This window comes from Danio rerio, chromosome 17 (genome assembly GCF_049306965.1).
Source record: "Danio rerio strain Tuebingen ecotype United States chromosome 17, GRCz12tu, whole genome shotgun sequence".
Classification (NCBI taxonomy): Eukaryota; Metazoa; Chordata; class Actinopteri; order Cypriniformes; family Danionidae; genus Danio; species Danio rerio.
Genome location: NC_133192.1, coordinates 28816166 through 28833014, shown reverse-complemented (window position 1 = coordinate 28833014; position 16849 = coordinate 28816166). Strand labels below are relative to the sequence as shown.

Here is a 16849-nt window from a genome sequence, read left to right as displayed (position 1 = left end):
ATATAGTACTGTTATTAGCATATTAATATTATATTATTGTTATAATAGTAACCAAAATATAATATTAGCCTTAACAATAGAAAAACAGAAAAACAACAATATTAACTTACCTTATTAGTGATATAGCCTGTGAAGAAAGAGAAGTGTTATTAGAGAGTGTAAATAAGATTGAGGTCATTAGATAAGTGTGAAAAAATCTAGAATTTGTTTTATTTATTTTTATTTATTTTTATATATATTTCTGTGAACATTTTACAATACAATCTTTTAATATTCTTACCTCTGTGTCCGAGTCCTTCACTGTTGTTGTATCTTCTCTCTCTTTGGAGGAATTTAGACTTCTGAGCATCTGGTCCATTGATTAAATCTTATAATACATTTGTCTACCGAGGGTTACATACCAAAAAGTGGCGAGAGCCAGCCAGGAGAGAGATTGCAACAACAGCGTCTAATTACAGTATTCGAGTTCACTATAAATATTACAAATCGGAGAGAACTTTAACGTCATGGATATCATAGAAAAAGAGAATGTAGATATCTCAAAAACAGTGATTGTGGGTGGAATGACACTGACTGAGACAGACTCAGATTTAGAGTCATGGCTTTTAAGATATGGAAGTATTAACCGACATCTTCTAATTGATGACCCTGACTGTGAGTTTCATCGACATGCTATCATAGAGTTTACACATAACTCCGCGATGAAAACATTGATGCCTCTTTTGCCTTTAACTGTAGTTAGTATGTCAAACCCAAGTACCACTTTCATGGTACGTGCTTTAAGCTGCGTTTACCCCCATATTGCTAGTGATAGTGCTACTAATGGATATCTGGAGGAATTGCAAAACATTGCTAGTTTTAGTGGGAAATCCATTGAGGAAGTACTCCAAACAGAGTTACTGAAGATTAAATTTGGTCCTTCTCATGCTGAGTCACTACCTGTTTTGGATAAAAAGCTTGAATTTCCAAATGCAGCACGTTCTCAAATACTTGATCGTAGCACAGTCAGTTCACCAAATAGACTGCTGTCCCCAGTCATATCACAAAGTATGATTACTGAACAAACAGCTTTTCCTTCATCTAGAATTTTACCATTTCATGAAGTTGAATCAACAAATTCAAAAAACCTGTCCAAGGAAAGCCTTAACCATAGAAGTACTAAACCCACAGTAACAGTGTCATCCCATCCAGCACTTACCATGGATATAATTGATCCTCCTAGCGTGCAAAAGGTAGTAGTTGAGCACATTGTCCGCACAAATGACACAGCTCCAATGCACCATACCTCTTTTCGCCTCCGATCTTTCTCTGGAAAAATTCCTAGACCTGTTAATGAGCCAGACTTTGACACTTGGCGTGCCAGTGTTGATCTCCTACTGACAGATCCTTCTATATCTGACTTAAATCGAGCCAGAAGAATCATAGACAGTCTGCTTCCCCCTGCTGCAGATATTGTTAAACATGTCTCACCTAACAGTTTACCTGCAGTATATCTGGAATTGCTGGAGTCTGTATATGGCTCTGTAGAAGACGGAGATGAGTTATTAGCCAGATTTATGAATAGCTTCCAAAACAATGGTGAGAAGCCTTCAACTTACCTGCACAGATTACAAGTACTCTTAAGCACAGCTATTCGACGAGGTGGGATATTTGAAGAAGAGAGAAACCGATATCTTCTAAAGCAGTTTTGTCGCGGCTGTTGGGACAGTTCCCTCATTGCTAACCTTCAATTAGAAAGGAGAAAAGCCACTCCTCCTTCATTTGCAGAATTAGTAGTTCTCATCCGTACAGAAGAAGATAAAAATGCCTCTAAAGAAGAAAGAATGAGAAAACATTTAGGGCTAAATAAACACTATTCTGCCCCCTCGAAATTCAGACTGTCAGCTCACCAGATATCTGCCCACCAATGTGAAATGCAGGATGATCAAACTGACACATCTCTCGCAAAGCAAGTGTGTGAACTTCAAGCTCAAGTTGTTGCACTGCAAAAGCCTTTAAGCCAGAAAGAAAAGAAAAAAAATGCAAAACCAGATGAAGTGAGTGAGCTGAGAAATGTTGTCACTGAGTTACAGGCACAGATTACAGCCATGCAAACTACAGCCACTCCAAAAATTAAAAGTGATGTAGAAGCAACTGAAATTGCTGACTTAAAGAGACAGATTGCTGATTTAAAGGTTCAACTGTCTGCCCCTGATATGTATAGAAACCGCACCAGAAACTTGCTGCCTGAACCTAGAGCAACAGATTGTTACAGAGCTAGTAAACTACCTGAAAGTAGACCTCGTCCGGGGTATTGTTTTAGATGTGCGGAAGATGGTCATCTTGCCAGCAGCTGTAGTAATGCTCCTGACCCTACTAAAGTTGCTGAGAAAAAACGCAAGTTAAGGGAGCGACAAGCCCAGTGGGATACCCAACAAGTAGCAATAATGAATCCTTTAAACTGAGGACGGTCTCTGTAGAGGGGCATACAGAGACTAAGAGAAATAATAATTGCCCTGAGAAACGTAAACAATTGTTCAACCAAAATGCGTGTGACGCACCCCCTTTGAGAAATTTACCAAGAGGATTAGTGGGAGTGAAGTGTACTGCCCAAATAACTGTTGGTAATAAAAGAGTTTCCTGCCTTCTGGACACAGGGTCCCAAGTAACTACTGTTCCCTGGTCATTTTATCAAGATAATTTATCAAATTGTCCACTTAAATCATTGGATAACTTGCTGGAAGTGGAAGGGGCAAATGGTCAAACAGTGCCTTATCTTGGATATGTGGAATTGACTCTTAAGTTTCCCAGAGAGTTCCTTGGAACAGAGACAGAAGTGCCCACTTTAGCCCTGGTAGTCCCAGATTTGATGAACACTCCCCAAGTTCTAATTGGCACAAATTCATTAGATGCTCTTTACAGTAACTATGTTCAACAATCTGCTTCCTTTCCTCAATCTAACTTCCATGGTTACCGTGCAGTGCAAAAAGTGTTAGAAGCAAGATACAAACAAGCAAGTGCTGATGTAGTGGGCTGTATCAAATTCAAGGGACATGTTCCAGAGGTAGTACCTGCAGGATGTACAGTGGTTCTTGATGGACATGTTCTAGTTAATTGTCCTCATGTAGGGAAATGTGTAGCTCTAGAGTCACCAACTTCACCCGCTTTACCTGGTGGTTTGCTAGTTGCCAGCTGTTTGCATTCCTTACCCAACAAAAGGAATCAACAGTTACCAGTTGTGTTACGGAATGAAACTCAGACCGACATTACCATCTATCCCAGAACTATAATTGCTGAATTGCGGGCAGTCCAAGAAGTAATAAAGAGTGGGCCAGTAAATTCCAGCACTGTCAATAAAGAACTTTCTGCTTGTTCCAATCTCAAATTTGACTTTGAAAATTCCCCATTGACACCTGAATGGAAGAAACGAATAATGGATCAATTAAATTCCATGCCTGAAGTCTTCGCCTTGCATGACTTAGATTATGGACATACAAACAAAGTCACTCACCGAATAAAGCTTAATGATGAGACTCCTTTCAAACACAGACCTCGACCCATACATCCTCAGGACATTGATGCAGTACGAAAACATTTGCAAGACTTGTTAGCAGCTGGAATTATCCGAGAGTCAGAATCCCCCTTTGCCTCCCCCATAGTAGTTGTAAGAAAGAAAGACAATTCTGTACGTCTTTGCATTGACTTCAGAAAGCTGAACTCACAAACAATTAAAGATGCCTATGCCCTGCCAAATCTGGAAGAGGTCTTTTCAGCACTAACTGGTTCAAAATGGTTCTCTGTCCTTGACTTAAAATCAGGATATTATCAGATTGAGATGGAGGAAGCTGACAAAAGTAAAACTGCCTTTGTATGTCCCTTGGGGTTCTGGGAGTTCAATAGGATGCCCCAAGGCATTACCAATGCCCCAAGTACGTTTCAAAGGCTGATGGAAAGATGCATGGGTGACTTGAATAGAAAAGAGGTGTTGGTCTTCATCGATGATCTGATCATTTTCTCTGAAAGTTTAGAAGAGCATGAATCAAGGCTGATGCACGTTTTGAAAAGGCTCAAAGAATATGGACTGAAGCTATCGCCTGAAAAGTGCAAGTTTTTCCAGACTTCTGTTCGATACCTTGGTCATATTGTATCAGACAATGGAGTGGAGACTGATCCAGTGAAAATCGAGGCTCTAAAAACCTGGCCAAGACCAAGAAATCTCAAAGAATTAAGATCTTTTCTGGGATTTTCTGGATACTATAGGAGGTTCATTCAGGATTATTCCAAGATAATCAAACCCCTTAATGACCTCACAGTAGGGTATCCACCTCTTCAAAAACGTCACCTACAAGAGAACAAGAATAAGCAATATCTGGACCCCAAAAAGGAATTCGGAAACAGATGGAATCAGCCCTGTCAACAAGCCTTTGACATGATTATTGAGAAACTCACCTCTGCACCTGTTCTGGGATTTGCAGACCCAAAGCTTCCTTATGTTCTGCATACTGACGCCAGTACCACTGGGCTTGGGGCAGCCTTATACCAGAAACAAGAGGGACAAATGCGGGTCATTGCTTTTGCAAGCAGAGGGTTGACAAGAAGTGAAAGCCGGTATCCAGCTCACAAGCTAGAATTTCTAGCTCTTAAATGGGCAGTCACATCTAAATTCAGTGACTATTTGTATGGAACAGAATTTGTGGTCGTAACTGATAGCAACCCTTTAACTTACATTCTGACATCTGCAAAGCTTGATGCTACCAGTTATCGCTGGTTGTCAAGTCTGTCCACTTACAATTTCAAGCTCCAGTATAGGGCTGGAAGTCAAAACTGTGATGCAGATGGCCTTTCAAGACGACCACATGGTGAGCTTTTAGATGACCCTGCATCTCAGAAAGAGAGAGAGAGAATTAAACAGTTTACCCTTCATCATTTAGATGAATTTGGAGTTGAAGATTCTCTTATCCTCCCAGAGGCCATAAAAGCCATCTGTGATCGACATCAGATTGGAAATTCCTCACATAAATGCAAATTTTCCAACCCTTCCATTGCCCTTGTTGAGTCCTTAGCCCTGCATGCAGATGTATTACCAAATGCGTTTGAACAAGAAAATGAGCATGGTCTTCCAGTCATTCCTTACCTGTCTAACGAGGAGTTAAAGAGACAGCAGAGAATGGATCCTGATCTCAAATTCATTATCGATTGTTTACAGCGGAATGAAAAACCTTCTAGTTCAAAAGACCAGTCGCTTGCTGTTACTCTGTGGATAAGGGAATGGAACAGATTAGAATTAAGGGATGGATTGCTTTATAGGAAGAAGCAAGATCAGGAAAGCACTCACTATCAATTAGCCTTACCTGTAGCTTTACGTGGAACAGTGTTGAAGAGTCTCCATAATGATATGGGACACATGGGCATGGAGAGGACACTTGACCTTGTCAGAACCAGATTCTTTTGGCCAAAAATGTCATCATCTGTGGAAGAGAAAATTAAGACATGTGAGAGATGTGTACGTAGAAAAGCGTTTCCTGAAAAAGCAGCTGAAATGATGAACATCAAGACTACCAGACCCTTGGAGTTGGTCTGTATGGACTTCTTGTCTTTAGAGCCAGATCAGAGTAACACCAAAGATATATTAGTTATTACAGATCACTTCACCAAATATGCGGTGGCTGTGCCTACCAGAAACCAGAAGGCACAGACTGTGGCTAGATGTTTATGGGAAAACTTTCTAGTACATTATGGATTTCCGGAAAGACTGCACAGTGATCAAGGACGAGATTTTGAGTCAAGCCTCATCAAAGAGCTATGTCTCGTCGCAGGTATACACAAAGTGAGAACTACTCCTTACCACCCAAGAGGAAATCCAGTGGAGAGATTCAATAGGACCCTTCTCCAAATGTTGGGTACTCTTGAAAACAAAAAGAAGTCATGCTGGAAGGAGTTTGTCAAGCCTTTGGTGCATGCCTACAATTGCACTCGAAATGATGTAACAGGATACACTCCCTATGAACTTATGTTTGGTAGACAGCCCAGGCTGCCAGTCGACTTAGCCTTTGGGTTACCTGTGGATCGTTCTACCAAATCCCACTCTCAGTATGTAAAAGATCTGAAAGAAGGTTTAAGAGAGAGCTATGAAATTGCCATCAAAAACTCTGCAAAAGTAGCCCAACGTAACAAGCGCAGATTTGACAAACATGTGGTTGTTTCTACTCTTGATGTGGGAGATAAAGTCCTTGTGCGAAATTTGAGGCTAAGAGGAAAGAACAAACTGGCAGACAAATGGGAACCAGATGTCTATGTAGTTATCCGTAAAGCTGGAGATCTCCCAGTATATGTAGTCCAGCCTGACGGAAAGACCGGTCCAGTTCGAACTTTACACAGAGACTTACTTCGACCTTGTGGATATTTGTCTGAAAATGAAATTGAAGAAATGAGTCCTCCAAATGTTCAACGTAAGCCCAGAACTAGGTCTAGCTCTGCTCTAGAATATGCTCCCAAAGAACATCAAATGAGTGATCAGTCAGAATCTGAGGATGACTCTCTATATATTAGAAATGCAGGACGCCAGTTGGAATCCATTACAACGACTGTGTTACCTTCATCACAAAGTCCTGTGCTTGTAAGGAACTTACCTGGCATAGAGCCCATTGAACCACTCCCTGTCGTGGTGAACCCTGAAAAAGAAACCTTACCTGATTCCAGACTAGAAGAAGACTTAACAGAGAATCAAAGAGATGATGTCAATGAGAATTTCTTACCTGTGCTGAACCCTGCTGATATTGACCCCAAAGAAATTGAACCTGAAAGAAGTGGAAATAGTGTTGAACTACAGATCCATAGAAGGGCGCTTGAATTAGATCCTGTTGATGTATCCCATTCTAATGATCAAAATCCTCATGTCAGAAATGTTTCAAGTAACCAGCCAATAGTGGATGAAGACCTAGATACCAGTGGGCCTAGACGCTCAAAAAGGCAATGTAGACCTCCTAATAGGTTTGAATATCATAAACTAGGAAATCCCTTGACACTAGTCATTCAGTCCTTACTACAAGGTCTGAGTTCTGCCTTTACCACATCGTTAGAAGAACCCATACTCACTAGAGATCAGCCCTTTGTTGTGCCAGACCCTTTTCCAGTTGCAGTGACAACCCAACCCCGTACATGCCCGAGGACGTGCCTGAATTCAGGGGGGGAATGTGTAACCCAGGTTACTAGTGGGTAGTATACAGCAATAGAGCAAATAGAAATATAAGGAAAAACATTGGCAGAATACTCGATTAAATAATATACATTAAAATTATTTACTTATATAAATAATTTATAATAGAGTATTATACAGCATTCAAGGGAATAGTGCTTTAGAATGACATCATCGTGCCTTACACTATAGCAGCAGATCAGCTTTTCCAAACAATAACAAATCTCGCTTGTCTGTTAGCTTGTGTTTACCGTTGCTATGGTGATTCAGGGTTCGCAAGGGAAAGCAGAGATGTAAGTTGTTATATTAATAACAGTAATATAACTATTAGATTTACATCTTTTAATGTTTAATGCGTATTAATTGTGAAAATTGACCATTAATAAGATGCTGACATGATTTCAATCATATATTTTTAATGAAGGATTGAGAGAAAAAAGACAAGATTTGTCTCTGAGAGTGAAATCTGCACACGAGTGCCACCTGGAGTTTTCCTGTTTGTTTCGTTTTGATTTTGAATGATTTCCTTGGTGAGTTTGTGTTTTTATTATTTATTATTGTATTCATTATAACATGATTTAAACTAGTGTCGAAAAATGTGTTTCATTAATTAACCATTTGTTTGGTCTAGTAAAAACAAAGTATTATACAGAGTATTATACAAGTGATTGTGTAAAGTTTAAGTGAGAAAGTTTAAGTAAAATGCTGTCATTTGTAAAAAGAAAATGCCAAATAGGAGAGAGAAATAGGAAAAACACAGAAATTCAGCAGAGAGAAGCATATACATGGTTATTTACTGTTGCTGTTTATTTAGAAATGTGTTTAGCTGAGATAATGCATACACTGTAAAATGCTAATGGTTTCTTTGGCCTTGTGTTTTCAAGGCCAGGTTTTTTTTTCTTTTCCTTGGTTTTGTTCGTTTGTGCATCTTCTTCTGATTTTTCATCGGTGAGATGTTCTATTGACGTCAGTTGCTGGATGTGATCTGCTCTGGATTCGAATTAATTGAAGTTTGAACTTTTTCTGGATTTGGATTGTCTCAACTTCCATCGGCATGTCTAATTGTGGAGTTGGACTGGCGAGCCTCCCATTAAGTGGATTCTTTGGATACACCTGTTGAAAAGATACAAAGTAAAACCTATTCAACGTCATGGTAGGAGTGTAAATTTACAACACACTCACAAGTGCAACATCCTGGATCTCTGGAACTGAATTTGCAACCTAGTTGTTTTGCAAAAGAATCTTTTTGAAAGTTTATCACCTTTACTGGACTTTTGGAACATTTTGAAATGTTTTAAGTGAATGTTTTATTTTCATTTTTATTTTATTTGTACATTGTTCCTTTAGAGTGTTCATTCGTTGAAATTTTTGAATCTTTATAGAGAGAGGTTAACTGATTTAAGAAGGGAAATCTTGATTATATGTTAAATAATAATACAATTTTAATATTGTATTATTAACTTACACTTGCAAACCTTTAATATAGTACTGTTATTAGCATATTAATATTATATTATTGTTATAATAGTAACCAAAATATAATATTAGCCTTAACAATAGAAAAACAGAAAAACAACAATATTAACTTACCTTATTAGTGATATAGCCTGTGAAGAAAGAGAAGTGTTATTAGAGAGTGTAAATAAGATTGAGGTCATTAGATAAGTGTGAAAAAATCTAGAATTTGTTTTATTTATTTTTATTTATTTTTATATATATTTCTGTGAACATTTTACAATACAATCTTTTAATATTCTTACCTCTGTGTCCGAGTCCTTCACTGTTGTTGTATCTTCTCTCTCTTTGGAGGAATTTAGACTTCTGAGCATCTGGTCCATTGATTAAATCTTATAATACATTTGTCTACCGAGGGTTACAAGAGATTATGAGGGGTGTACTCATATGCTGATAGCATATGAGTACACCCATCATAATCTCTCATTTAAAATAATATTTTCTATTGGATGCTTCTAAATATTATATTTGTGCATATACATTAGATGGATGGATGGAAGGATTGATTGAGCTAGGCCAGAATCAATCTTATTTACATATATTATTTAAAATCTTTTTTGGACTTTGAATGGTGTAGTAAACTTATTAAATAGTAAAAATATTCAATAGTTTATTTTCATTTGTAAATAGTTCATAAATACAGCATTTTTAGTTTAACTTAAGTTTTTTTATTGATAGATATTAGTCAGAGAGCCACAGCACCAAATTCATAGAATCATTAGACATCAACTGCTTCAATCTAGCAGCAGTGCAACATATTCTTGCATTAAGGTCAATATAAAAAACACAAAACAAATAAAAAATATATGATAATAAGATCGATAAAATAACATAGATAAAAGTAACACATGTTAGGTCTTTTTAACAATACAGGAAAATGTATAGATACAAATATGCAAAGGGTACAGCAGTAGAAAATAAATAAATAAATTAAAAAAAACTTTTCATTCATAACTTAGCCAAGGGCAGGGAAAAAAAAAAAAAAAAAAAAAAAATATATATATATATATATATATATATATATATATATATATATATATATATATATATATATATATATATATCGTCACCTTAGAATTATAAGGTTCTATCTGACATTTTTGTCAAAATTAAGTAATTGACATATTCTTATTAATTGAAAACTTACTTACCATATGGGATGCTTATTTATAAGTTGCTTACATTTTAAGACTTTTTATTCCAAAAACAATTTTTACACACATACCGTTTCTTATGGAATACAAAAACTTTAAAGCTCATTATCTCAAAATCATTCAGAACGCAGATAGAACCTTATAATTCCAAGGTGACTATATATCTATATATCTATATATATATATATATATATATATATATATATATATATATATATATATATATATATATATATATATATATATATATATATATATACAGCATTTTAAATGAAATAAAGACAACATAGGCGTAACACCAAATATAGCTTGTTTGTTCACTTTATAAACCAAAAACCAAGCTAAATAGAAAATGTATGTATAGTGTAACTGACTGACAACTAACAGTTTGAATTTCACGATTCCGTCAATGGCTTAATGTGCAGTTTCAATATAAAATATTTCTGTTTATTGAAGCTAAATTGGCTTTGAACTGCATGTGGGAATAACTTCAAAATGAGAGATACTGAGGAGCTCTAGAACCACAGGGAAAATATAGCTTTTGATTATTATAAACAAGTTAGCTATTTAGATAACTGAACGGGCCATGCTGTTATCACAAACGAAGTAGAAACTGTCCTAAATAGACTAAATCTTCTTCTAAAATGCCTGTCTCTAGTGCTGCCTGCCTCAGGTTCCCAAAAGCTCTCCATCTAAAAACAAAATCTCTCTCTGTCTGTTCAGTGTCATGTAATCTCGCTCATGCTCTCACACTTTGATCCGTCTTCTCTCTCAGGTCACATGACCCTCCACCGCCTTATTCCCTCTCACAAAATGCAGGAACAGCCAAGGATGACAAAATGGATTCCTGACTATATCACACTGACACACACTCTCATGCTAACATACAAACGAAACGTGTGTGGAGAAAATGTACAGAACATGCAGAGAGCAGCCTTGGCCCTATGCACTGTGGGTTTTTATATTGCACCGTCGCCCTCTCATATGTTTAGCCTGAAGTAAATCACACATGCGTATAGATGGGTATATAAACACCTACACATCCCTTTATGTTGGTGAAGCAGTGTGTGATATGTGGAAGATGCTGTAGCTTTTAGCAGAGACGCTAAACTAGAAGAATTTAGCTTACTTGCTAAGCTAAAGACACTATTGAATCTTTTACACCGTGACTGAGTTAGCATGTGCAGGTTTGTGAATGTGCAGAGAAATATGCAGCTTCTGATATGGGGAAATTGTGTTGTAACTTTTAGCACAGAGATAAACTAGAAGCAAGTAGCTTACTAGCTAAGTTAAAACACTTTTACGATTTCTATATTTGATTCTTTAGCTGTGTAGACATTTAGTTCATAGAAAGAGCTGCATTAGTATGATTTATTTATGTTGGAATGTTAAAAGTAGGACACGCTGTTTTAGTTAAAACTGACGCAGGGGCTGTGTGCTAGCATGTACAGGTTTGTTAGTGTGCAGATGTGTAAACAGCGATATGCACAAATAAGAGGCCAGCAGAGAAATACGATACAATTCAAATTAAAATTGATAGGAAAATGAATGAAATTTTTGGTCTGAAACTTAGATCAGGAATACACCAGAAAATGCTTTAACTAATAATTGTGTGTGTGAGTGAGGATGCAGAAACACTTAGTGGCATTAGTTGAGTCATCAGAGTCGGATGAAGCATATTCAAATATGCAAATGCTTATGTAATATCTTTCTCTCTCTTTCTCTCTGTCTGTTTGCTTGAGTGTCCACAGAAATGTTCTCCTCCAGTGCAGAGACTCAGACCACTGAGCTTTGACAGCACCAGCTCTATGACAGCATACACACACACACACACACACACTTTTCTCCCAAACTTCTTCTTTTAATGCATGCTATTGTATTTAATCCAGTTTGGACAATTTAAAGGTTTATAAACAGGGCTTGGAAAACTGATCCTAATTGTATCTATCATGGTGGTTATTTTGATTTGCACGCAAGTCAAAGCTTAACACAAACATTGAGAATTGTTATTTATTTGTATTTTTAGAAAAAAGTGTGTGACATTAATTCATTTAGATAGCTTTTGATCATTTTGACCATGTTGTTGGTCAATTAGAATGAGAATTGAGAAGAATTTTTTAACACAAATGGGAAGTCATTAGATTAATAATAATCAAAAATTAGAACTGACGTACATGGACTACATTTATTTATGAAAAGTTACACCTAAAAATGCTTTATTTTGTAAGTATTTTTTCTGTTAGAATACTCAAAAGTAATAACTTTAGATCATAATAACAATAAAATTATGAGAGCAAAAATTTTAGTTATTTATTATATTATACATTTCTATTATTATATTATATTATTATATTTATAGTTATATATTATAAGTTATAATAATAGCAGAGTTAAATAATACATTAGAAATTCAAACTGAAATACAAAATTTATAAAAAATGATATAAAAAGTACTATTTGATTATTATTATTATAGTATAATAAATTATAGATATAATTATATATATATATATATATATATATATATATATATATATATATATATATATATATATATATATATATATATATTACAATTTATTAATAACTAAAAGGGATTAGAGTATTACCAATACCGATTTTTTTTTTTCTTTTTTTTTTTGTGGTGGACTGATTTAAATTTGTTAAAAGCTAAAATTTACAAATGCAATATAATATATTAATTAAAATTATAGTTGCCATTAATAATAATTATTTTTAATTATGCTAACTAGCTCTGTTATTAATCTTATCAAGTATCTCTTTATGTGAGCATGGCTAAATGTTTTCTGTGTCTTCATCTGTCTTTCCACTGTAGGATTTTTACCCATTTTATAATCTAATAATAAAAATCTGACGCCTTTTGCTGTTAAAAATTACATTACATACAGTAGAAAGAATATGAAATCAAACGCATATAGTGAATGTGGGCTTCGTGTTGTGCGGACATCTTTGTTTTTGTTTACATCCAGCCTGTTATAATAATATCCTGCTGTTCTGGTGCACATGCAGCCTCTTTTGTTAGACATTACATCAAAAGCGACCTAGACGTCTGTCTTCTGTCTCCACCTAGAGGATGAGATCCGAAACTACATACAGTTCAGAAATGACAGTTTCTGCCAAAGTTATCTTAACTACAGTCTTTCTCTCGGTTATATTGACAGCTCCCTCAGGTCTACATGTGAGCTTCAAAAATACTGCGACTGATCTTCAAAGTTCGTTTGTTCTCCGTTTGTACTAGCACTACCTAAAGCAGTTTTTAGTTTATGATTGTGACCCCTAGAGGGAGACATAAGTTCATTCATGTCCCTTTAAAAGACTTCTGGACATTCAGCCTAACATCATACACACATACACAGGCACTCGCACAACAAAGTGTCATTTCAGTTCGAAATGAGTTGCTTCTCCCTAGAGTCAGCACATTTACCCTCTTGATATCCAGAAGGTGTCGTCATTTACTGTGTTTGTGTTTGTTGTTTTTGTAGGCTCTGAGCAGGAAAGGCCTGGGCGAAATCACCACAGACATCCGGCAGCTCACAGTTTTTTACTACGCTGAAGATTATCACCAGCAGTACCTGCACAAGGTGCCAAAGGGATACTGTGGGTTAAAGGGCACCGGTGTGACCTGCTCTATTACAGAGGGGAGAGATGAACTATGAATCAGAGATCACAGACATAGGCCTACTTGTTTTCTATGTTAAAGGTGTTGTACTGTATGTAAGTTGAATCTTCTAAAGCAGAAAAAAACATAATATGTTTGCAGATGCTTTAGAAACATCATCGTCTTTCTGAAAAACAAATCTGAAGTCAATTTTTCTCCTTTGAATATTTGCTCTCCATGTTTTAAGTTTTGTCTTTGTTTTGGTCTCTATAACCTGTCCACTGCCACTTTAACTATATTTCAGCACTGCTGCTTGCCTTAGTATGAAGGCTGTCTTGATATATGCAGTCGCGGCTGAAATGCAAACTATAAGTCGTAACAGCCTTTGAAATAAGACATAGATTCAGAGTTCTAAAATTCCACATTAAGTGTTTTGAATACACATGTAATATAAATATTGTAAATGTAAAAATAGCAGCAATGTGGCGCAGTGGGTAGCATGATTGCCTCACAGCAGGAAGGTCGCTGGTTTAAGCCCCGGCTGGGTCAGTTGACATTTCTGTGTGGAGTTTGCATGTTCTCCCCATTGCTCCGGGTGCTCCGGTTTTCCCCACAGTTAAAAGACATGCGCTACCGCTGAATTGAATAAGCTAAATTGGCCATAGTGTATGAGTGTGAATGCAAGAGTGTGCAGGTGTTTCCCATTGTTGGGTTGCGGCTGGAGGGGCATCCGCTTTGTAAAACATATTCTGAATAAGTTGGCAGTTCATTACGCTCTGGCGACCCCGATTAATAAAGGGATTAAGCCAAAAAGAATGAATGAATAAATGCAAACATTAGCTGAGAAGCTTGCATTGTAAAGCTCGATTCTCAGGCATGTTCGCTACTTTTGGTGTCATCAATCCGGCAACCTGTGTTTGCATGTCATCTATTTGATTGGGTGGCTAATTGGAATTTGTACAATTTAGTACGATTTGATAATCCACCAATGACGGTTGGGTCTAGGGGCGGGAAGGGTGCCACGCCTTCTTTTCACAATGAACATTTTCATTCGACTGAACTCATATTAGCCATTAAACTGGTAATATGTAAAATATTTCCTCATGAAAAATTAGTACTGCAAAACCTAGTTCAACAACTATGTCAATCCTACATACTGCACCTTTTAAGGGGGGTCTTAAAGTTTCTGACATCATCTAGTCTTTCTCAACCAAACCAAAGTTGTTGTTGTTGAATTAAACTGAAGCTGATTTTAGAACCATTAAACAGTTTCATTCCGTAAACCATCTTTTGTCTTCCGCCTATCTGAAAAACATTATTTCAGCTAGTAATTACCCATTTAAATTTAAATTATGAGTAGTAATGGCATTAATTGTTACATATGTACATATACAAAAGATATAAACTTTATTTTCTGTGAAATTGAAAAAAATTGATTTTATGCTTAAACTAAGATCAAATATCTATCAGTGTCATTAGAGCATGTATTTTCTATTTGAATATTAATCAAAGTGAAGTTTCATAAACTAATTTGGAGAGGAGTTATATGATTGAGCACTACTGAGCGGCCCTCATCTGTAATCAGTAATAATCCAGACAGAATGATCCTAGTTTACTATAAATGGATCATTTTCTCCTTACTGCTCTATCTTCGTTTTAGACAAATCCCCCCTTCCACTCCATCTCCTCCTTTTCCTCCCTTTTCTAAAGGGGGAGCTCTCAAGACCTACCTGATCTCGGATCTCCTGATATGCTTATTGACCGGGAGCCCTGGGCTTAAATATCTCTGAGCTCAGGGTTCTCTCCCGGGACAGCATGCCAAACCTGCTATATATGCTAAGCATATCTAAGTGGGAAATCTTAAATTAGAATTTGTTCATTTTGATCAGTTCTACAGAAAAAAAAGTTCTTCTGTCTTTACTTAGTGAGTAAATTTATCTTTAGGTATTTGCATAGGAAAGCAAGATTTACTGAGAAAGAACATGATTTTTTATTTATTTTTTTTGCTGTGTGTGTATTAAGGACTGTAGAGTTATTGAAGCATCAAGCTATTGTCATTTTTTTCTCTTTTTTTTTTTGTAAAATGGATTAAAACGCTGTAGTGGCTGTGTTTGATGTTAATTACTTCTGTTTTATTTAATTGGTGAATCTTCAATGAATTTTCTAAGAAAGTCAGGTTGTTTCGTTTGATATTCTTTCCCTAGCAGGGTTGTTATTATGAAGTAGTCTTTTCTCATAAAAAGTAGGGAGTCTTAAGTGATCTTCAAAATTAAATCTTTGTATAAAAGGACACATGCTTGAACAAACTGTATAGTAAATGTATTTACTGACAGAATGTGAGCTGATGATTGATGTTGGATCCCGAAGCGAACAGCAGTTTCCTCCAGCTGGATCTGTCATACTGTCTGCTATAAAGCGTGTCTCTGACCTCTGTGGACAGTAGAATCTGCGGCGTTCAATAAGGACTGTTTATTTATAAGGATAGTTTGTCCATGTAATATAATATATAATATAATAGGCAATATATAACTTTTTGACTGATCATTTTGCGAGATGCTAATATTCAGCTTAACGTGCAAATCAAAGGCTGAACTAGGTGGAACTACTGGTTTTGTGTTTGTAACCAGTAAAATAATAAACATTTTTAAAGAAGAAGAAGAAGAAGAAGAAGAATATTGGCAAAAGAAAAATTAAAAACTGTTTTAATTTTAGCCAAGCTACAAGAAATAAGGCTTTTTCCAGAGAAGTTAAACATCATTTGCAAAATATTACAAATTCATAGGATGGCTAATAATGTGCCTTAAAAAAAAAAAAAAAATATATATATATATATATATATATATATATATATATATATATATATATATATATATATATATATATATATATATATATATATACATACATACATACATACATACATACATACATACACACACACACACACACACACACACACACACACACACACACACACACACACATATATATATATATATATATATATATATGTGCGTGTGTGTGTGTGTGTATACATATATATGTATGTATTTTTAAGTGACTTACAAATGGGAATGTTTTTTGTCAGTCACTTTTTAAAATAATATATAATTTATAATAATATAGTACAAAAAAAATCATTCTCTGCAAATATTTTATTATTATTAATATTATTGTGTAATAATTATTTGAAAGAATATTAAATAGGTGACGCAGTAGTGCAGTAGGTAGTGTTGTCGCCTCACAGCAAGGTCACAGGTTCGAGCCTCGGCTGGGTTAGTTGGTGTTTCTGTGTGGAGTTTGCATGTTCTCCCTGCGTTCGCGTGGGTTTCCTCCGAGTGCTCCGGTTTCCCCAACAGTACAAAGTGGTACAAAGGTTCACTCTGC

General features: G+C 35.9%; 1 protein-coding gene and 1 long non-coding RNA gene across 5 annotated transcripts in view; both read left to right on the top strand.

The window, feature by feature from the left end:
• msrab (methionine sulfoxide reductase Ab) overlaps positions 1-14748 on the top strand; it is a 78470-nt gene extending 63722 nt beyond the window's left edge. For all 4 annotated transcript variants that reach the window (XM_073928603.1, XM_073928604.1, XM_073928605.1 and 1 more), the window contains one exon: positions 13347-14748. In XM_073928603.1, the coding sequence (XP_073784704.1) occupies positions 13347-13520 (174 nt within the window). In that variant the 3' untranslated portion in view covers positions 13521-14748. The remainder of the gene's footprint in view (positions 1-13346) is intronic.
• Positions 7353-8933, top strand: LOC141378577 (uncharacterized). The gene is made up of 3 exons (XR_012393419.1): positions 7353-7467; positions 7599-7704; positions 8059-8933. It is a non-coding gene; the product is annotated as an uncharacterized lncRNA (long non-coding RNA).
• Positions 14749-16849: the final 2101 nt, after the last annotated feature.